This window comes from Malus domestica, chromosome 03, assembly GCF_042453785.1.
Source record: "Malus domestica chromosome 03, GDT2T_hap1".
In the NCBI taxonomy this organism is placed as follows: domain Eukaryota; kingdom Viridiplantae; phylum Streptophyta; class Magnoliopsida; order Rosales; family Rosaceae; genus Malus; species Malus domestica.
In genome coordinates, this window is record NC_091663.1 from 31806325 (window position 1) to 31827102 (window position 20778).

The following is a 20778-nucleotide window of genomic DNA, read 5'->3' on the forward strand; positions in this document are numbered from 1 at the left end:
CAGAAAACTTATTCTACAAGGGTTTATGTTCATATCTCTCTTCGCTTGTGTTGGGTAGGGCTGGAAAAAAATCCCAAAAATCCCAAACCAAACCGAAAAAATCCCGATCCCAAACCAAAATTCCCGAAATTTTCGGTATGGGATTCGGTTTTGCATCTCCATTTTTTCGGTATTCCCATACTGAACCGAAAATAAATATTATATATATATATATTATTTTTTAATTATAAGAAAATTATTTATTGTTTTAGATTTAATCTGTATCGTTGATTTGTTTTTAGGTCTGACTCTGATCTCCCATTTCACTTTTCATTTTCACAGTTCACTTTCACTTCCGTTGTTTCCATTCCTTCACCGAGTGCCCTCATCTCATCTCCAGCGCCTGAGCCTCATCTACAGGCCTCCCTGCGGTAAGAAAACTCACTTTTCTCACTCGAAGAAATTTGGTTGCGTATCTTCGGTTGGTGGTCTCTCTCTCAGTCGCCGGCCCGCTATGCGTCCACCACTCCTCCTCCTCTACAATCTCTCTCACGGTCTCACCTCCACCACAACCACCGTGGCATCGTCTTCTCTCATGGTAAGTCAATCTCTTGAATTTGTTTGCATTTTATAAAATTAGGGTTTCAATTTTTAGATTCAAATTGGGATTGGAATTGGCTGGAGACCATGAGCCCCTGAGCCCTCATCTCCATACTACCGATCGTCTCTGACTCTCCACTCCAGCCTTCCTTCACCACACAACTACCGCCACACCATCGCTTTCTCTCTCGATCTCTCGCACAGACAAATCACAGAAGTCAAGTCACAGAACTATCGATCCCAAATTAGGTAATTAATTTAGTGTTTTGAAATCTAATTTTTTTCTTCATTTAGGGTTTGGAATTAATTTTATTTGCAGAGTTCGCTTCTTTTCACAACAATCTTGCAGAGTTCACTTCTATTTAATTTTTCTCACTGTAGTATGAAATTCCATTCCTACCTTCATTCATAGCGAACACTGAGTAGTTGATAGAAAGTGAAATGAAAAATTTTAAATGGGTCTTGCACTGGGATAATTAAAAGGGTATAAGTGAATTCATTTTAGTTAGCCATTCTGGTTTCTTTCTTTTTCTATATTTAAACCCAATTCTTGCCTAATGATACTGTAAAAATTTGACACATTTGAGTGAATATAACATATAATTTGATGCGCCATTTTGCCTAGATTTTTTACTTCAATGCATTGTGCATGCATATCTATACTTCCACATGCCATATTTAAATGACTTTGAGATTATAAAGCAAATATGCATAGAAGATTTGGGTGTGTGGTTGTTATGATAATCTAGATTATGAAATGATTTTTGCAGGTTTGTGTTGATGTTTGCTCTTGGAGCTGGTTCGGTGCCTGGTCACCTCCTTTCAGAAATTCTTCCTGGCCGTGCATTGGGTAATTGTCTTCTATAGTTCTTCAAGATATGACTCATTGTACCTTTTATTTTCTCCACTGTGGGAGCTGACTGATGACTTATCCTACTCACATACCAAACATAGTTTTTTGCACCTATTATCGTGATCGTTGATTTTATTTTAATTGTTCATCCTAATGGCTGCAAAATAAGAGGGATGTGCATGAGATGAGAAATGGTATATGAAATTTCTTTTAACTTGTTGCCTTTCTATATTGAGTGCAACTTTGCTCAACCCGTCAGGGGGTGAGCTGCTCATCTCCTAATTTTCGTTAAAAGATAGTGTGTCTTGATTGCACCGTGGTTTGATGCTAGTATCTAATTAGTTGTATTTTTTTTGTCAGCCTTGATTGCACCATGGTATACCTACCAGGTTGTTGATTAGAGGATTGAGGTAACTGTTGCTTTCTTTTTATTGCAAGTTTTCCGAATATCTGTTTCACTGTTTGGTAGTGATGTTGGGCTGATGTTTATATCAATCACTACCTCCACGACCACCCATTTTAAGGGGAAGGGCTCAACCATCAATATCAAGGGGAAGGGCTCAACCATCTACATCAAGAGGAATAGTACAAGTACCAACAAGAAGGGAGCAACCATAAGCATCCACAAGATCAAAGGGCCGAAGAGGCCAACAATAACTTTAAGCTTTGCTTTTTTGCTTTTGGTTTGTAACTTAATTATTTTGAAACTTTGGCTTGTGACTAATTTTTTTGCTTTTGGGTTTGTTACTTTATTTATTTAAAAACCTTGGCTTGTAACTATTTTATTTTGCTTTTGGATTTGTTACTTAATTTATTTTTATTGCATGCATGTGTAGTAGAAATTGAATAGGCAGATGATCACATATGCTATTAGTAGAAATTAAATAGGTAGATCACATAGCTATTGTGCATAGATTCACTCACATTGCAGACTGCACAGATTAGGCCACAGATTGTGCACAGATTCACATTGCAGACTGCACAGATTGCAGATTTTAGTCCAACAACAGATTGGCATTGGGCCGCAGATTGGCAGCCTGCCCAAAAACCCAAATTTTCAAAGGTTGAATTTTAGCCCAAAAGCTTAATATGTCAAATTTAGTCCAAAAGCCCAAAACCATTTTGGGATTCCCGAATTATCCCGAAATCCCGAAACTATTTCGGGATTCCCGAAAATTTGGTTTGGGATCGGTATTGAAAATGGGATTCCTGAAAATTTCGGTTTGGGAATCGGGACAAGGGTTTCGGCTGGGTCAGTTAATTAGAACATCCAAAACCATAGACTACGTAGGCCGGGGAAAGGGCATCGCCCCTCGAACGATATTCCGTAAAATGCAGTGTCAGTGAGATCCATTTGCTTCCTGCTATTTGGACGTGCGAAAAGCCGAAAGGCTTTTATGTCTTTGTGTTTCGTCTGGGGTTGTGGTGACCTAAGAGATAAAGGGAATGGGTAGCTGTGACGAAAAAACGAAGTGATGAGAGTCAGTGAGAGGAGAGACACAGATCTGTGTGATTTGGAGTGACTTAACAAATTGTGTTTATGTAACTTCATATCAGACAAGACAGCCATTTCTTGCAGTATTCTATTACGCATGATATGAGAGCAATTTATATTTAATCAAAGACCTCAAAGAAAGATTCTCCCACTTTCTCTGTGCTTCAATCTATATATATATATATATATATGCTCAAAGCTACTTTGAAAGTAGTTGTCATACGATTTTAAGCCTTTCAATGATCAGCATGCCTAGTTTTCTGAGGGCAAGCTGCTTGTTGCTACCATATATATTATGCTCAAAGCTTCTTTGACAGTAGTTGTCATACGATTTTAAGCCTTTCACTGATCAGCATGCCTAGTTTTCTGAGGGCAAGCTGCTTGTTGCTACCATATATATTATGCTCAAAGCTAATTTGACAGTCGTTGTCATACCATTGTAAGCCTTTCACTGCTCAGCATGCCTAGTTTTCTGAGGGCAAGCTTCTTGTTGCTTCCATTCATGATCATTCTTTCGATGCTTGTAGTGAGCCAGAGGGACGTCTTTCTCTCGTGTTCTCAACTCTTCCCAATAAAACTGATAGCAATATCTTTTTTCGTAAATTTGGGTTTCATGTACCGAAAAATGAGTTTTTTCGTTGAAGGTTTCTTCTTGGTGACGTAAAGAGACCTGCGCCTGGAGGACCAGATCCCCAACATCATTAGCCAACTTAGGAGTATTTTTTTTTTGCGAGAAATAACGCTAGAGTTTCCAAAACATGTCTCAAATCTTAGTCGCCAAATGATGTAGCAGATGACATGGTTGTGTGTTGTTACGAGTTGGCCAACTCTTTGATCGTTTGAGCACTCAAAGATATGACAATCCCTAGTACTATTGTTATTTTGAAAATTTGAATTCACCGTGCCACAACCGGCTGCCGGTGATCTGATCTCACTCCAAGTCTCCAACTGTCCTTTTGGTTTGATTTTTAACTCCATAAAGGATTTCCTTAATAAATTCTATTTATCAGCTAGGGAATGTTGTATTGTTATAATTCAAAATGATTTTTTCGCGTTACTACGTTCACAGGAACTTAGAAAATTTGATTCAGGAAGCTGTGAGGAGATTGCTAGTGCTGCTAAAGAATGGAGTATCCGTTGACAAGCCAGTGATCTCACAGAAGTCGGCAGTCATGCAGATAAACTTGGATATCAGTGTGGCGGGTGGACCATCGAGCGGCAGGGAGCAAGCGACAATGATCTCACTGAAGGTAAATTGAGAGCCTTCTCTTTCTGTTGTTTGAAACATAATGTCCTCCTAAGACATGTTTCCTATAAGATCTGTCAGGACCAAAATATCTACCAAGCGCTATATGATGATGAAATTGAGGTTCCACCATAAAACCAATTGGTAATATAGGAAGTAGCCATACTTATTTTTCTTCAACAGGTACCACAATTATTAGTGCCATAAAGAACACAGTGGATCCTACAACCGAAGTAGTCTACAACGAAAATCCTGACTCTGACCTCGTGAAATCTAATGAATTTTCGCATGCCATTTTTGTGGTAGGAGAACACCGGTATGCAGAGAACTATGGTGACAGCTTAGATTCGACAATAGCTGGTCTTCACCCGAGCACCACCACAAATGTTTGGAGGGCTGTGAAATGTGTTGTTACATCATCTCTGACCATCCTGTTGAGATCCAACCCTATGTTTTAATGATCAATGCTCTTGTTGCAGCTTGGCTTCCAGAAACAGAAGGCCAAGGGGTAGCTGATGTTGTGTTTGGTGACTATGGTTTCACTGGCAAGCTTCCTCGGACTTGGTTCAAAAGCGTTCGTATGCTGATGCCATTTTCGTTGCAGCGAACATTGAAACCACATATTTCTTGCAAGCCAGGCCTTTCCTCTTCAGCACACTAGATCCGTCTCTAATCGCCAACTCCAATGCCTCTACGAAAGACTTGACATTGGGCGAAAATGTGTATCCGAATTCTTCATCTGCAACCACAGTCCCAACAATGCTTGGATAATTCAGTGTTCAAACTGGTTTCCCAGTATGCATTGCTTCGATCAATGTAAGATCAAGCCCTTGAGGTCTCAATGTTGGATTCACAAACACATCGAGCGCATTGTAAAATTGAGACAGCTCAAAAGGCTCCATTGGTCCTAAAATCTTTACATTTGGGCCTAATTCTGCGTACCTTCTTCTCCAAGGACCTGCCCCTGCTACAAGTAAAAAAACACTGGGGTGGCGCCTCACAATCGAAGAAAAGGCCTCATAGAGAAGCGGATGCCCTTTGTCCCTCACCAACCGCCCTGCAACTCCCATCACAATGCTCGCATTGGAAGGCACTGCATGTTTTTCGCGGAACCTTGCACCCGCTTTTTGGTCGTACCCAGTGCATAAGGCTCCCGCTTTACGTAGGGTCTGGGAGAGGTGAATGTCGGCTAGTCTTACCCCCATTTATGGAGAGGCTGCACCCGCTTCTTGGTACTGGGTAAATTTTGTTTCGTCAACCCCGTTGAGTATGACATGTACATTTCTCTGGAACCTCACCGGCACTACTACTTATGCATATGTGCTGGGTGTAGCTTCTAAAGAATCGAATTTCCTCTACGAGCCTCAGCATTGCTTCGTGAAGCTCTACTGTGGGCTCTGCCAGCCGCCCCCCTTTCGGAATCAAAAGAAGCTCTTGCAGCAACTTGGAGCGCATAATTTCCTACCATATCCCATGCCAAGTGACAGCCATTTTTGCACGCCAGTACGGCAGCGAAACGCTCTCGGTGTGCACATAATCAAACGCCCATATTCGCATTGGCTTTATTGAAAATTTTAAATGCTAAAGAGATGTTAACAGGGCCATGATTATTGGATGCAAAATACACATGAAGGTTACCTTCATGTATGTCCTACCGTGCCCTCCTGTCAGAAGGCACGGTGAAGACATGAATCTCGTGGCCTCGGGCAGCAAGCTTATGGTACAAAGTCGAAGCATGGCGCTCCATGTCGCCTAGAGTCGGGCCAACAGGCCACGTCTTGGAGAAGACGGCGAGCTTGAGCTTTTCGTATGTCGGTCCAAAACAAAGCTGGTTCCAAGGCAACTTAGCATCTCTAAAATCACCATTGAATTGGGGAAAATGGGACCGAAAAAACGGTTCTTGAACGTTCCTAAGGGATGCAAGGAAGAGGAAGAAGGATGTGAAGAGTAGGATCAATGTGAAAATTGTTGAATATCTAAAAGAGAAGAATTTGGAGGAAGGTTTGGGAGCTTGGTGCTTCAATCCCATTTCTAAGAATCTCTCAAAGAAAGTTTTGGTTTGTTTCACATTTTTTGTTGATGAAGAATATGGTTTGATTGATATTATATTAAGTTGGTATGGTAGTGCAAGTTGTTCGATGACTTTTCGCAAGGGATTAAATAAAGGGCTTCGGCCATTGATGCCTGATCTATCCTCGAACTTGTTCCATTTATATATAGTAACTGCAGCACATGATCCATCCTGATGAGATCTCGGTAACTCTGTAGTTCGGAGTGGAAGTTTTTCATACCACGGCATAAACGATATATGGCTCGTTTGAAAATACTTTAAAAATTGCTGAAAGTATTTTTAGTGAAAATATTTTTTAGACCTATTCTTAATAAAAATACAACTGAAACCTAGAAAAACACTTGAAGTGCTTCTTGTAAGAAGCACATGCATGAAGCACTTCATGTGCTTTTGAAACCCAAAAACATTTTTCCTAAAAGCGTTTTTAGTCATCTTAGAAGAGCCTCCAAACGAGCCATATTCACACTGCGGGGTTGGGAGGAATAAATTAGTTTGAAACTCATCATTCACGGAATTCAAAACTAAGACATCTTACTTACAAATACAAAACAATTTTACTAGGCTAGTACTAAGAGACATTTCACTCTCAAGTTGCAAGTGTATATTTTGACAAGTAATTGTCGCACCCTCCTAGACGTTCTGCGCTCTTCTGCTAAATTTTGTCCTTTAATTTTTTGTTTGACTGGCTTAAAAAATGGAGGTATAAGGGGAGTGATTTCTACTCCCCTTTCTTTTCCAATTTTTTGTTCTTTCACTTGAGGATATACATAAGACGGCGACAAAGTGACTATGATGGAAACCATGATAGATGTTAATTAGAACCTCACCGTCACTACTGCTTATGCATATGTGCTGGGTGTAGCTTCTAAAGAATCAAATTTCCTCTACGAGCCTCAGCATTGCTTCGTGAAGCTCTGCTGTCGGCTCTGCCAGCTGCCCCCCTTTCGGAATCAAAAGAAGCTCTTGCAGCAACTTGGAGTGCATAATTTCGTACCATATCCCATGCCAAGTGACAGCCACATTCGTCACCATTTTCGCACACCAGTACGGCAGCGAAACGCTCTCGGTGTGCACATAATCAAACGCCCGTATTCGCATTGGCTTTATTGAAAATTTCAAATGCTAAAAAGATGTTAACAGAGCCATGATTATTGGATGCAAAATACACATGAAGGTTACCTTCATGTATGTCCTACTGTGCCCTCCTGTCAGAAGGCACGGTGAAGACTCCGCAGTGATATAATATTGTTCGCTTTGGGCCCCGACCACTCCCTCATGGTTTTGTTTCTGGGAACTCACACAAGAACTTCCCAGTGGTCATCCATCCTGGGATTGCTCTATCGCGAACTCGCTGAACTTCGGAGTTCCGATAGAATCCGAAGCCAATGAGCTCCCAAAATACCTCGTGCTAGGTAGAAATGAGAATATACATATAAGGCTTAGAAGATCCACTCTATCTAAGATCACCATTGAATTGGGGAAAATTGGCCCGAAAAAAACGGTTCTTGAACATTCCTAAGGGATGCAAGGAAGAGGAAGAAGGATGTGAAGAGTAGGATCAATGTGAAAATTGTTGAATATCTAAAAGAGAAGAATTTGGAGGAAGGTTTGGGAGCTTGGTGCTTCAATCCCATTTCTAAGAATCTCTCAAAGAAAGTTTTGGTTTGTTTCACATTTTTTGTTGATGAAATGTCACATCCTGACCCAACCCTCCACCGTATTCCGGGCTCGACTCCGTTGTAGCACGATATTGTCCGTTTTGGGCCCTGACCACGCCCTCACGGTTTTGTTTCTGGAAACTCACACAAGAACTTCCTAGTAGCACGATATTGTCAGTTTTAGACCCCGACCATACCCTCATGGTTTTGTTTTTGGGAACTTACACGAGAACTTCCCAGTAGGTCACCCATCATTGGATTGCTCTCGAGCGAATTTACTTAACTTCGGAGTTCTGATAGAATCCTAAGTCAGTGAACTCTCAAAAGGCCTCATGCTAGATAGAGATGAGAATATACATATAAGACTTAGAGGATCCACTCCCCTGAGCGATGTGGGATATTACAATCCACCCCCCTTAGGGGCCCAACGTCCTCGTCGTCACACATCCAGGCAGGGATTGGTTCTGATACCAAATTGTCACATCCTGGTCCGGGCCCCCATCACATCTCAGGCTCGACGGCCAGGGATTGGTTCTGATACCAAATTGTCACATCCTGGTCCTGGTCCGGGCCCCCATCACATCCTAGGCTCCACGGCCAGGGATTGGTTCTGATACCAAATTGTCACATCCTAGTCCGGGCCCCCACCACATCCCAGGCTCGACTCCGTCGTAGCACAATATTATCCGCTTTTGGCCCCAACCACGCCCTCACGGTTTTGTTTCTGGGAACTCACACAAGAACTTCCCAGTGGGTCACCCATCCTTGGATTGCTCTCGTGTGAACTCGCTTAACTTCAAAGTTCCAATGAAACCCGAAGTCAGTAAGCTCCCAAAAGGTCTCGTGTTAGGTAGAGATGAGAATATACATATAATGCTTAGATGATCCACTCCCATGAACGATGTGGGATGTTACATGAAGAATATGGTTTGATTGATATTATATTATAAGTTGGTATGGTAGTGCAAGTTGTTCGATGACTTTTCACAAGGGATTAAATAAAGGGCTTCGGCCATTGATGCCTGATCAATCCTCGAACTTGTTCCATTTTTATATAGTAACTGCAGCACATGATCCATCCTGATGAGATCTCGGCAACTCTGTAGTTCAGAGTGGAAGTTTTTTCATCCCACGGCATAAACAATATATGGTTTGTTTGAAAATACTTATAAAATTGCTGAAAACACTTTTAATGAAAATTTGTTAGGCCTTTCTTAATAAAAATACAAGTGAAATCTAGAAAAACATTTTAAGTGCTTATTGTAAAAAGCACATGCATGAAGCACTTCTTGTGCTTTTGAAACCCAAAAACATTTTTCCTAAAAACGTTTTCAGTCATTTTAGAAGAACTTCCAAACAAGCCATATTCACACTGAGGGGGTTGGGAGGAATAAATTAGTTTGAAACTTATCATTCACAGAATTCAAAAACTAAGACATCTCACTTACAGATACAAAACAATTTCACTATGCTAGTACCAAGAGACATTTCACTTTCAAGTTGCAAGTGTACATTTTGACGAGGAATTGTCGCACCCTCCTTGACGTTCTCCGCTCTTCTGCTAAATTTTGTCCTTTAATTTTTTGTTTGACTGGCTTAAAAAATGTAGGAGGTATAAGGGGGAGTGATTTCTACTCCCCTTTCTTTTCCAATTTTTTGTTCTTTCACTTGAGGATATATATAAGACGGTGACAAAGTGACTATGATGGAAACCATGATTTAGTATTAAGCTTAGCCTCCATGTAACGTATTAAAATTAAATATTAATGGTATACTTTAAGGACTAGTATTTTAAATGCATATAGTGGATAGAGTTGGGTTTCTACTCGCATGTCTGGGGCTTGATACTCTCACTCCTCTATTCATGAGTGAGCTTAACTTGTTTATCCAAAACTGATAACAATATCTAGTGAAACTAATAATAAAATCTTAAAACGACGACAATTACAAACAAAACGACACAATGGGAACCAGGGGCATATCCATCCATGCGAAAGTCCGATTAAGTGGTTGTGAGGGCTTTCAAGGACAACCCAACAGTCTAGGCAGGCGGTGGAAGAGAAGATCACCATGGTTGTACATATGTTGTGCAACATAAGTTTTAAATCAAGAAAAAAAATCTAATTTCAAACAAAAAGAAACATATAGAAGACCATCGTGACTCTTTTGTTCTTGAACCTTGTTCAAAGAAAGACTTTCTCTTTCCATTTCCCACGAGACCAATCGCCCTATTTTGTCCTTCTTTAGTTATAGACCAATCAAGTTATGCCGTCATTTTAATTAATAAATGATGATGTATTACGCAATTAATATTTTTTATACCATATGTTCAACACCACATATTTTTTATGAAATTCACTAGAAATTCCTAGGACCTCAAAAAAATAGCCTAGCCCCCAATCTAGACCTTGCCTAGACTCTAATCTGTCATTCCATTAACGCCTAATGTATCAGGAACACCGGTCTTAAAATCTTGAATCCGATTGCACTAGCATCACTATTATGACTCCGAATCCTCGTCGGATTCTTTATGTGAGGATTTTGAAAATTTGTTAATCGTGTCCGTTCATCGTATATCCTACGATCAAAAATCATTTTAAATATTTTTATTTAAAAATAAACATAAACAGTAATTGACAAAAGCTTACCGCATAATATACGATGAACAGACACAATTTACGAATTCTTAGAATTCTCACCAAAAAGATCCGAAGATGATGTACTACTACTGCAGAGAGCCACTATCTGCCACCACAAAGGACCGACAACCTCCCCTGCTCATGGAAGGTGGATTGTCTGCCCTCTTATTTCCATACTCTCTCCATCCCTCCTTGTTTATGTGGTCACGGTTAAACCACGTCAACATTTTATATTCTTATTATTTTTTATTTTATTATTTTTATAAAAAATTAATATAAAATATTAATGTGGAACATGACCATACATGGCATGAAGAGAGTATGGAAATAGGAAGGCAAACAATCCATCTTCCTGCCCATGATCCCCAATTTCGCCAAACCCTAAAGTTAGGAATCTTTGTCCCAAATTCCTAGAACAAAATTTAGGGTTTTCAGCAAATTTAGAAATTTAGGGTTTGTCAACAAAAAAAAAAATTGAAACTCAGGGTTTTTCATGTATTAACTTTTAGGGTTTTCTTCCCCAAACCTTAGCTTTTATTCAATTTCCATTTCTGCAGGCGAATCTTGAAGAAATCAAATTTCAGGTTTTTGGGAGCATTTCCTTATTTTGGTTTCAGTACCATTGGTAGGTGACGAAGCGAGCAACAAGGCCTATTCCAGAACAAGTCCAAGTCCCAACCATGTCCTCCACCACTCATCGCCGCCGCCCCAGGACCTGACGCAACTCTGCGGCGCACTGGCGTCCAACGATTCGACGAGCCACAATGGCCTGCTGCCGGGCCTTGCCGAGCCGGACGACGGTCCGCGTGGGTACGCCAAGTTCGGGAACATGGTTCGGATTCGGTTGAATTCTCAGTCCAAGGACGATAGGAGAGAGATTAAGGGGAAGCTGATGGGTGAGCTCGAGCAAGTCAGATGCTTGGTGAAGAATCTTGAAGCTAAGGAGGCTGATCTTGGTGACAGGTATGGTCAATCGCAATTTTCGGCTAATTATGCGGTAGATAATGTTAAACCTACAAAGAGGGTCAATTCGGAGGCAGGTTCTGTAGGACTCCGTGATTCGGGGCTGAATCGGGGTTTGAGTGTTTCGGTTGCAGAGAATAAGAGTGGGGTTGGTCAGTTTGTGGAGAAAGAAATAGTGAAGAAGAGGCCGAAGACAAATCAGTGTTCTGAGTTTCCAATTGGGAAGGGAAAGTTACCGCCTTCGGGGAGTAGCAAGAAGTTGAAACCCAATGTAGGGGGGAGAGGTGGGGGTGGGGGAGAGCCCTGGTTCAGGTCAGGTAAGAATCCGAGTAAAATGTTCAAGAATTGTAGTGCTTTGCTTGACAAATTGATGAAGCATAAGTTTGGCTGGGTGTTTAATAAGCCTGTTGATGCAAAGATGCTTGGTCTTCATGATTACTTTAAGATTGTTAAGAAACCGATGGATTTGGGCACGGTGAGGACGAGGCTGAACGAGAATTGGTATAAGACACCTGAGGAATTTGCAGAGGATGTGAGACTTACATTTAATAATGCAATGTTGTATAACCCGAAAGAGCAGGATGTTCATCTTATGGCAGACCAATTGTTGAAGATGTTTGAAGCCAAGTGGACCGATATAGAGGCTGAGTATAATCTCAATCTGAGAAATGGATTGGGTAATAATTCAAATTTCACAACACCTCTTTCAAGAAAGGTTGAAGCTCCTGTTCCTCCTCCGGCATCAAATATGAGGACTTTGGATAGAGCAGAATCTATGACAAAGCTTGTTGATCCCAAGTTGAAACCTGTGAGTTCTGGTCATTCAGGTAGGGTATCAGTTCCAAAGAAACCAAAAGCTAGGGACCCCGACAAAAGGGATATGACTTATGAGGAGAAGCAGAGGCTCAGCGCAAGCCTTATGACTTTGCCTTCTGAGAAACTAGATAACGTTGTGAAGATTATTAGGAAGAGGAACCCAGGGCCTTTTCAGCAAGAGGATGAGATTGAGGTGGACATTGGTAGTGTTGATCCTGAAACGCTTTGGGAACTGGATAGGTTTGTGACTAATTACAAAAAAAGCTTGAGCAAAGTTCACAGAAACGTGGAGCTTGGTCCTCAACCAATAGCGGAGCCCGACGATGCCATCCAGGAGATGGTAAGACAATAAATTAGTTCCCTACCCTGCTTCTCACTTTTAAGTTTTTCTGGCTCATACATGATTAACTTATCATCTTTGCAGACTGTAGAACCAACCACTACAGTTGCAGCAAAAGACGCCAACGCAGGTAATAAATTTTAACTCTTAAACATCAGTGGCACATTGGTTGAGGTCACTCTTGAATCTATCACGTTCTATTTGCTTAACACTTCCTCTTTCGTTTTTAGAAGAGGAAAACAACAGTAATACCTTTTCCCCGGTTCGAAGAGAAGAGCAAGGTGATAATGTGAGTGGATCAAGTAGTTCAAGGAGTGATTCTGAATCCTCTTCAAGTGGTAATTATCAGTGTTTTTCTGTTACTATTCATGTAAGGTCCTAGTTCTGTTTGATGTTGTTGAGAGTTTATTTATTGTGGTATACTCTATGCAGATTCTGACAATGAAAGTTCCTCTGGTGTTGAATCAGATTCAAATCATTGATCTAGGACTTGAATTGATTTAGTTGAGGTAGGTGGCACTATCTTGGTTAATGATTTTATTCTTATTTTTTTAGTCAAAGTTGGCCTGTCGACTACTGAATAAATCTTGAATCAAGAACAGATAGTAACAACGGAATTATAATATTCAATCTTTGGGGTTCCATGATTGGTTATAATTGAGTTTCTTTGATCTTGGAAACCCTAAAAAGGAAACTAGAAAGAAAGTAGAACTCTGAGTTTCCATAATATAACTAAACGATAATTTGTATCGTGCCAGTTGTCATTGCAGCAATTATGATCGTTGTTTTTCTCTCCACTCAAATGGCAATTTGTCAATAAATAAATGCAGAGATATGTGTCAGAAGTGTTAGACCGTCGTAGTTTTTCCATTAAGAGTTTTTCATTTTATTTGGATCATAATAATTAGCAGGAGACCAATTTATAAAAAGTTTGGGGTGCCCTAACAGTAGTTTACTCTAACTTTCCATTAGACCAATGGGAAATTGTTTGTTTCTTCAAGTTTTACAATCCCAAATCGTTCCATAATATGTTGAATGTCTTTGTTCTGTATTTCATGACATTTCCGGTTTAAAAAACTGTCATCACTCTAGTACCAGTGAGGCTTTCGCCTTGAATTTTTGGCTTTCGCCTTGAATTTTTGTTTTGCAGTGGCTATCCACTGGATTCGTGAAGTTTCTCCAATTACCATGAAATTTTTCGAACTGTGAATGTCTGATGGGATTTTGAACCTTATTTGCGTTCCTTTGTTACAAATGATGAAAAGATATCATGGTCATAGTTTATTTACAATGCTTCTGCATATGTATGGATAAGCATGTGTGACTGCAGTGTGTTCGTGTGCATGTCGGTGAAGTGTCCATGTGCGTGCATTCATGTATCAAGAAAACTCTTGCTGGTTTGAGAGCAACACTCGAGTTGCCCCAATAATATTCATTTTAAAATATGGCCACAACCTCTAAATGTTAGTGTATATGCATATACTAGGATTCTGAGTTTGTATTATACATAGAGAGCTTGCATGCTACGGACATCTTTAAATGCACATAAGATCCAGTAGTTATGTGACAATCTTTAAAATATTCGAATTTTAGTGACAGACAATTGCATAAATTTGGATAACGTTATTAAATCCCGATTCATAAGCATACTAAATTTGCAACGGTTTCCTAAAATTCAGGTTGAGTGGTTCTGTACATGCATGACATATTCAGTCAGTCACTAGTTATGTGGCTTCTGTTATGATGGAGACGTCTCACACAAGTTTCTTTCACATTTCTTGACATCTCAGATCTTTTGCGAAGTTTTTTGTTCGACCTGGGATATAGTTGGTGTAGATCAAAGCATCCAAAGCGGGTCATCTTAACTGCTGCTCCTGATTAGAGTTCGTCGATGGTGTATATTGATGTAGGAAGGTAAATTAATTAGTTGTTGCTTAGGGAAGACATTGTATGAAAGTCGTAGAACGAACAATTATGATGGCAGGAAACAGTTTGTATGAAAAATGTGTACGAGTGGAAACTGCAAGCTACTTGCTCATCAATTCCTTTTAAAAAGTGATATGTTAGAAGTTGTTTTAATGGTTGTGCTTCTGACTTGTCTTAGTGCACACCCTTCTGGTTTCTTTACCTGGTCTTGGGGTCACTCTGGTCTTGTAATCTGTAGTCCAAGAATTTAATTTGGGGTTGGGGATTACACCGGAGTATAGTAGAATTTTCGTCGAACTGAATTGATGAGTTCTCCAACTATGTATCACTTTTTGAGTACGTCACTAAAAAGTAATAATTCGTCTGTTTCTGACTTAATATTTAACCTTGTTCTTAGAGAGATTCTCTCTTACATTTGATATATAATTTCAATGGCGTTACCTACCCAACAAATGTGAAACAATCTGTCCAGTAGATGCTTACACAATTTGGATTGATAACAAAAAAACTTCTCTCGTGTTTAGGGTTTTTATCACAAATAATCATTTATGTTTTATTAACTCATCAGTTTGGTCCTTTATGTTTTATCCTTTTATGTATTGACCCACTCATCACGTTTGTTCTTACCATGAGATTCTGTTGCAAGTTGTGTTAAGATGCTTGTGTGGCATGTGTGGGGACAAGTGAATATGTGGAAAGGCACAAATATATGAAAGCCCCAAATTCGGATCCTCTTTGTGAGGATCCCGAGGATTCGTGAATCATATCCGTTTATCGTACATCGTGCGATCAGAAATCATTTTAAAAAAATTTATTCAAAATTAAATACAAACAGTGCCTCACAAAACTGACTGCACGATGTACGATAAACGGACACACTCACCAAAATGATCCGGAGAGGATCCTGTTGGGAAAGCCCCCTCATTCAAACATAAAAATCCTTGGAAGTTCAAAATAGTGTCTTTTCTTTTCAGTTGCACTTTTACCATTTGTTTGGAGCGTCCTAGGCCTTCTCCGTACAAAAAAATCTGGAAGTTGTACCGGAGTTGCAAAGTTTTGGAGTTGAAAGTTTTTGCACCCGGTTTGCTGGAAATATGTAAATGTTTGAGAATGTTTAGTGTTAAATAATTAGAGGCCAAATACCAAAATTTGTCCAGAGTATAAGGTAGAAGAAGATAGATGACCCGTGAAGGTAACTTATTCCTTCCAATCCTACATTTTGTGGTGATTAGAAGGGATCCGTTCATGATTATTCCACCTAATTCATTCAGCTAGGACACAGTTTAGTAATTGACCTTAAATTTTTACTTCCACATGCTCCGAATCGATTGAGTTATCCGATCATAAGTACCAAACACAACCTTAAGTTACTACTTTATCCTAAATTTGCAACAGTTTAGTGTTATTAATCCTTATTCATAAGCGTACTAAACTTGCAACATTTTCCTAAAACTCATGTGTAGGACATTAAGGGTTATTTCTGGGCGAGGAACTTTCAAAATCCAAAGGGATTTAGGCATAGTGATGAAGAATTCGATCAGAAAAGTTTGATATGAGGGATTAGAAATGCAGTACATGAGCATTACAAATGCATGAAAGTAGTCATTTACAAATTCCTACGATGTACATGAGGTGCATTTTCGAATTCCTCCTGTATAACTTTTGTGATCCACTTCTTCCTCGTTTTGCCTATATGCCTTAGAATTTGTAAGTCACTCGTCAAACGTACTTGATTTATGATGAAGGCGTCTTACACTAGTCCTTTCACATTTCTTGACATCTCGGAGTCTTAGAGAAGTTTATGAACAAATTGAATGAAACGGTTTTTCGTCGAATTTGGTCAATAACCCAATGATCAAGATCTAGCTACCAATAATCTCCGTGTATAAGATACACCAAAGCATAGTAAAATTTTCGTAGAATTTTGCCAAGATCTATACACCGGTCTGCCCAAGCAAATAGAAACAAAAAAGAGGTCGACTTTTAGGTGAATTTGTGTTTTGTAGTTGTGGAGGTCACGCCGGCCTTTGATGGAATCCACATTGAAATGAGCAGATGCCGAGAACAAGAGGGATCCTTGCTCTTTAGCAATTTGGAGCGTCCCAACTAGTTAAAAACCACGCACACAGCTTTGTCCACTTGCACCCAAATACCTGGATTAACTACAAAATCTTCAAATACACAATTTTTAATCCTCTAAGTCACCATCAACAACCAATTTAAAAGAGAAGGTTATTGAGTACAGATTCTCTCTTGCAACCAATTCATAGCTTGCAATTCATAGCCCCAAGCGTCACCCGACATTCAAAAAGTGAACCACTTGCCAATTATAGGCTTGCGACGTGGTGAATTGCTGACAAAAAAACTTTGGTGGTGACACATTCATACCCGTCGTTTGCCTCTTTTCACGCAATGAGAGACGAGGTGCACAAAACTACTTTGAAGAAGAATTGCGACAAGGGAAATGAGAAATATTCACCTCTACGCACCACGAGAAGGCGTAAACACATTCAAGAAACAGGCAGATGAAGAGAATATCACAAATCCTTATGGGTAAAAACAGATGACGATCAGACTCGCAACTCACAAGCATTACGATCCAGTTTCAGTGACTAACCAGTAACCACTAATCAACTTTTGATTCGATGAAACATTATGATGATTCAAGTTCAAACAACTTAACCCCCTCCCATAACATGTAATTGGGAATTATTTATAGAAACCTTGTCTATTAGAGCTTACTCCAATGAGAACAGCAAAGCCGATGCCTGTGCCGCTGGCAGCACTGAAAATACAATACTACTTGGACAAATGCAAAATTTGGATGGGTTACTATCAGGATGGGTAGATAAACCCCACCCCCCAAGGCACTAATAATACATTACACTAACTCTGGTTGGCAAACCGGATACCCTTCTCGATGGATGATTTGAGCTCAGGGATCAATTTTTGGAGTCCTTCCTGTTCAAAGTCTGAGAGATTACCCAACCCCAAAACTTCCTCGACTCCATTCTTTCCAAGCCTCACCTGAAAACCAATGCAGAGTATGGTTTATTGCTTATAACAAGAAAGGTAAAGGAAAATATAGCATCAGTAATTTCATGACCAACTAGACAAACACGGGACACAAGATTAAAACTGGCCATTGTATGGATGAACCATTACGGTGATATGCAATGCAACTGACCAACATATGCTATATCTATTGAGTGTCTACCCTCCATGAGCATGTGTTACAATTCGAGCTTTTTTAGTACATCGATATTTTTACACTAAAGGGAGGGGGAGTTTGGCTAAGCCACACAATGGGCAGCCTAATTTGGTATCGAATTTTCCATTCACGAGATTTGAACATAAGACCTCTCACTTCCAAGCAAGGAGGAATACCACCAGACCGTAGTACTGAATGGCAATTTGAGCTTTTAACTCATGTAAAATGCAGACATGTATGCAACCACTATGGTTGAGACATACTATTAACTAATATATTTCAACCACCATATGGTGAAAACAGAACAGCCATCAATAGCCAAAACAGGAAGTGCACCGTCTAGCAAAGAGATTTATACACAACTGTTCCAGGCGGTAGCCACCAGGGAAAAACAATCAAGGAACAGACTAGTAGGCATGACTACAAACATAATCACATCTGGAGACATGACAAGTAGCACACTGCAATACTAAAGCTGAACAGCACTCATCCGTAAATCCAATTCCTGGTATATTAAGAAATAAAAATAGCTCGAGGAAAAATGAAAGTTACGAACTAAAAGCTTAAAAATAAATTCAAAGATGAGGAGATGAATCCCTAATTTGTTGATCTCACTAACCTTAGAAGCAAAGAAAGGAAGTTCAGTGATGCTTGATTGCACATACGAACATTCCACAACATCGGGTACTCCATTAAGTCCCTTCAGACAAGCATCAGCGAAAATAGCTCCAGCATAGCTGCAAGATAAACGGTAAGTTAGTCCAGCAAAAAACATAAATTTCTTTTTCTTTGTTTCCCCAACAAAAATAGAAAATTGAAACAAAGAAATCAATGGAGGAATACAAAAGGGAAACAACATAATGGAAGAAGCATGTAACACCTTGGAATAGCTATGGAGCCATAATGTTTTAACACATAAAACATATTATTAGGAAACATTCACCACATACATTTCTACATCTTTGTACATTACATGAGATATAAATTTCAATATAAAAATAGGCACATATAATGATGAAACATAAACTCGAAGCATCTTTGCAAAACAAAGTGTTCACGCAATGGTTTTATCCTAACACTTACGCCATTGACAATGTTGCCGATCCCTTTCCAGCCTTCGCCTCCACAACTTCCGTTCCTCCATCTTGTGTTCTCTTTGTCAAAGCCACAATAACATCATGAGGCAAATTGGCTGCTGGGGTAGCCTAAAACATTAAAAAGAACAGTACAAAATTAGACATCTTTAAGCCAAGTCCAACCAAAGCAGATGCCACAGGAGAAACACCGAAATTAATCTCATACAATCCAACTGCAAGCCTTAAACCATTCAGGTGATATATACCTGAGAAAATAGTGGCAGAATGGTGACGCCAGCATGGCCACCAACAACTGGTACATTAACCTCTGCAAACACAAACCCATTTTCTTTATTTATTACTGAACAAAACGCAATCTTACAAAAGAACTCGGCTTCGAAAACCCCTCAAAAAGAACAATAGAAATGCTTTAATTACATCTAGCTAAGTTGAGATTCGAGAACATCAATCTTTTGCAAAAACCCGAAACAGAAGCACAAAAAATGATAAACATAGCTAAAAGGACAGAGCTTTTAGAAGGCAAGTCAATAATGTATATACCAGCAACATTAACATTGGCCTTTCCAGCATAGAAAGTCTTAGCCCTGACCACATCAAGAGTAGTGACACCAAACAACCTCTTCTCGTCGTACTTCCCGGCCTTCTTCAACACCTCGGCCGCAATCGGGACCGTAGAGTTGACTGGGTTGCTAATCATGTTGATCAGCGCCTATCAAAAACAATCACCCAACATCCCAATTCGATCAAATACTCAAGATTTCCAAAAATTTCATAGAAATGAAGGGCACAAAAGGGATACTCACATTGGGGCAGTACTTAGCGATGGCGGTAGTGAGACCCTTGACGATACCGGCATTAATGTTGAAGAGATCGTCTCGGGTCATGCCGGGCTTTCGGGGCACTCCGGCGGGGATAATTACGACGTCGGCTCCCTCCAAGGCTTGAGCAAGCTGCTCTTCTCCGGCGTAACCTTTGACCTAATCACCACCGTTCACCACATCCCCGAATTAATCAAAAAAGTTCAAAATTTTAAGATCGAATCAAAACACCCGATCGGCGAAGAGGAAGTATTAGAGAGGGTTCGGAGTACCTCAGATCTGGTGTTGATGTGGCTGACGTCAGCGGCGACACCGGGGGTTCCGGCGATATCGTAGAGGGAGAGGTGGGAGACGAGGGGGTTGAGCTTCATGAGGAGAGCCAGGGGCTGGCCGATGCCGCCAGCGGCGCCGAGGACTGCGACCTTCCGCTCGGGGACGGAGGCGGATGAGTAGCTGCGGCGGGCGACTCGGTGTACGGATCTGGCGATGGACATTGAAGGCCTCATGTTCTTGCTTTGGGAGTGTCGAAAGCTCTCTGCTTAGCTTTGTGTCGCGAGTTGCAAGTACAACTACTGATACAACAAGAAGTAACCAACAGATCGAGCGCTCGTGCCTGCTATTGGTATACTATATATCTATGATCTATGGTTGGTTCCTAGGGATTCGTGGTGTTGAATATTATTTTCAACGTGTAATTTTAAGAGGTCTTCAAATAATAAATAATTATTACATGGTCCTTTACCTTTTATGACAAATGATAAAATAAGTAAATAAATTTAAACGTAAAGGGCAATTCAAACACGGGAACTCAGTTGTGGTAACAAAATGTGTTACAAACATCTTTGGTGGTTGGGTTACGGCATCCACTTAAGAGCGAGGTTTCTATCTTGATTATCGCACTTCCCGGGTTGAACTGCCCGGCTAGGCTCCAATAAAGGTCCTTCACCTCCTCTTGCATTTTCCAACAAGATTACTTATTTTAGGGGATATCATTGGTCTAAACTATCAAAATCTGTCACTTAGTAATACTGTATTCCTTTTCGTTTCTAAGTGAGAGGTGTTAGGT

The 20778-nt window shown here is 40.2% G+C and overlaps 2 protein-coding genes, 1 long non-coding RNA gene and 1 pseudogene across 4 annotated transcripts; 2 read left to right on the top strand and 2 right to left on the bottom strand.

Annotated features, from left to right (window-relative positions):
- Positions 1–351: 351 nt before the first annotated feature.
- Positions 352–1425, top strand: LOC139194533 (uncharacterized). The gene is made up of 3 exons (XR_011579472.1): positions 352–577; positions 664–828; positions 1350–1425. It is a non-coding gene; the product is annotated as an uncharacterized lncRNA (long non-coding RNA).
- A 3314-nt stretch (positions 1426–4739) lies between these two features.
- LOC103427356 (uncharacterized) lies at positions 4740–6202 on the bottom strand (annotated as a pseudogene).
- A 4485-nt stretch (positions 6203–10687) lies between these two features.
- On the top strand, positions 10688–14964 carry LOC103431511 (transcription factor GTE4-like). Of its 2 annotated transcripts, none has more exons than XM_008369675.4 (5): positions 10688–12660; positions 12745–12790; positions 12891–12998; positions 13093–13169; positions 14451–14964. In XM_008369675.4, exons 1-4 carry the CDS (start codon positions 11371–11373, stop codon positions 13140–13142), a joined length of 1494 nt encoding a protein of 497 aa, XP_008367897.3. In that variant the 5' UTR covers positions 10688–11370; the 3' UTR covers positions 13143–13169; positions 14451–14964. The 2 variants fall into 2 exon arrangements, with proteins under 2 accessions (XP_008367897.3, XP_008367904.3); XM_008369682.4 differs by having other exon boundaries at positions 10849–12660; positions 12894–12998.
- A 2242-nt stretch (positions 14965–17206) lies between these two features.
- LOC103431524 (malate dehydrogenase, mitochondrial) lies at positions 17207–20601 on the bottom strand. Its single transcript, XM_008369692.4, has 7 exons — positions 19985–20601; positions 19698–19871; positions 19435–19603; positions 19140–19201; positions 18881–19002; positions 18417–18534; positions 17207–17613 (listed from the first exon to the last, which is right to left on the bottom strand). The coding sequence occupies exons 1-7, from the start codon at positions 20216–20218 to the stop codon at positions 17473–17475; spliced, it is 1020 nt and encodes a 339-aa protein (XP_008367914.1). The 5' UTR covers positions 20219–20601; the 3' UTR covers positions 17207–17472.
- Between the last annotated feature and the right edge of the window lie 177 nt (positions 20602–20778).

Bases quoted from the DNA above. Each gene is read 5' to 3' on its own strand.
- LOC103431511 (XM_008369675.4), top strand. From the start codon at position 11,371: ATGGTTCGGATTCGGTTGAATTCTCAGTCCAAGGACGATAGGAGAGAG. The intron at 12,661-12,744 runs GTAAGACAATAA...TCATCTTTGCAG, and splicing joins ACGATGCCATCCAGGAGATG to ACTGTAGAACCAACCACTAC. The intron at 12,791-12,890 runs GTAATAAATTTT...TTTCGTTTTTAG, and splicing joins AGCAAAAGACGCCAACGCAG to AAGAGGAAAACAACAGTAAT.
- LOC103431524 (XM_008369692.4), bottom strand. From the start codon at position 20,218: ATGAGGCCTTCAATGTCCATCGCCAGATCCGTACACCGAGTCGCCCGC. The intron at 19,872-19,984 runs GTACTCCGAACC...GGTGGTGATTAG, and splicing joins ACATCAACACCAGATCTGAG to GTCAAAGGTTACGCCGGAGA. The intron at 19,604-19,697 runs GTGAGTATCCCT...TGTTTTTGATAG, and splicing joins TCGCTAAGTACTGCCCCAAT to GCGCTGATCAACATGATTAG.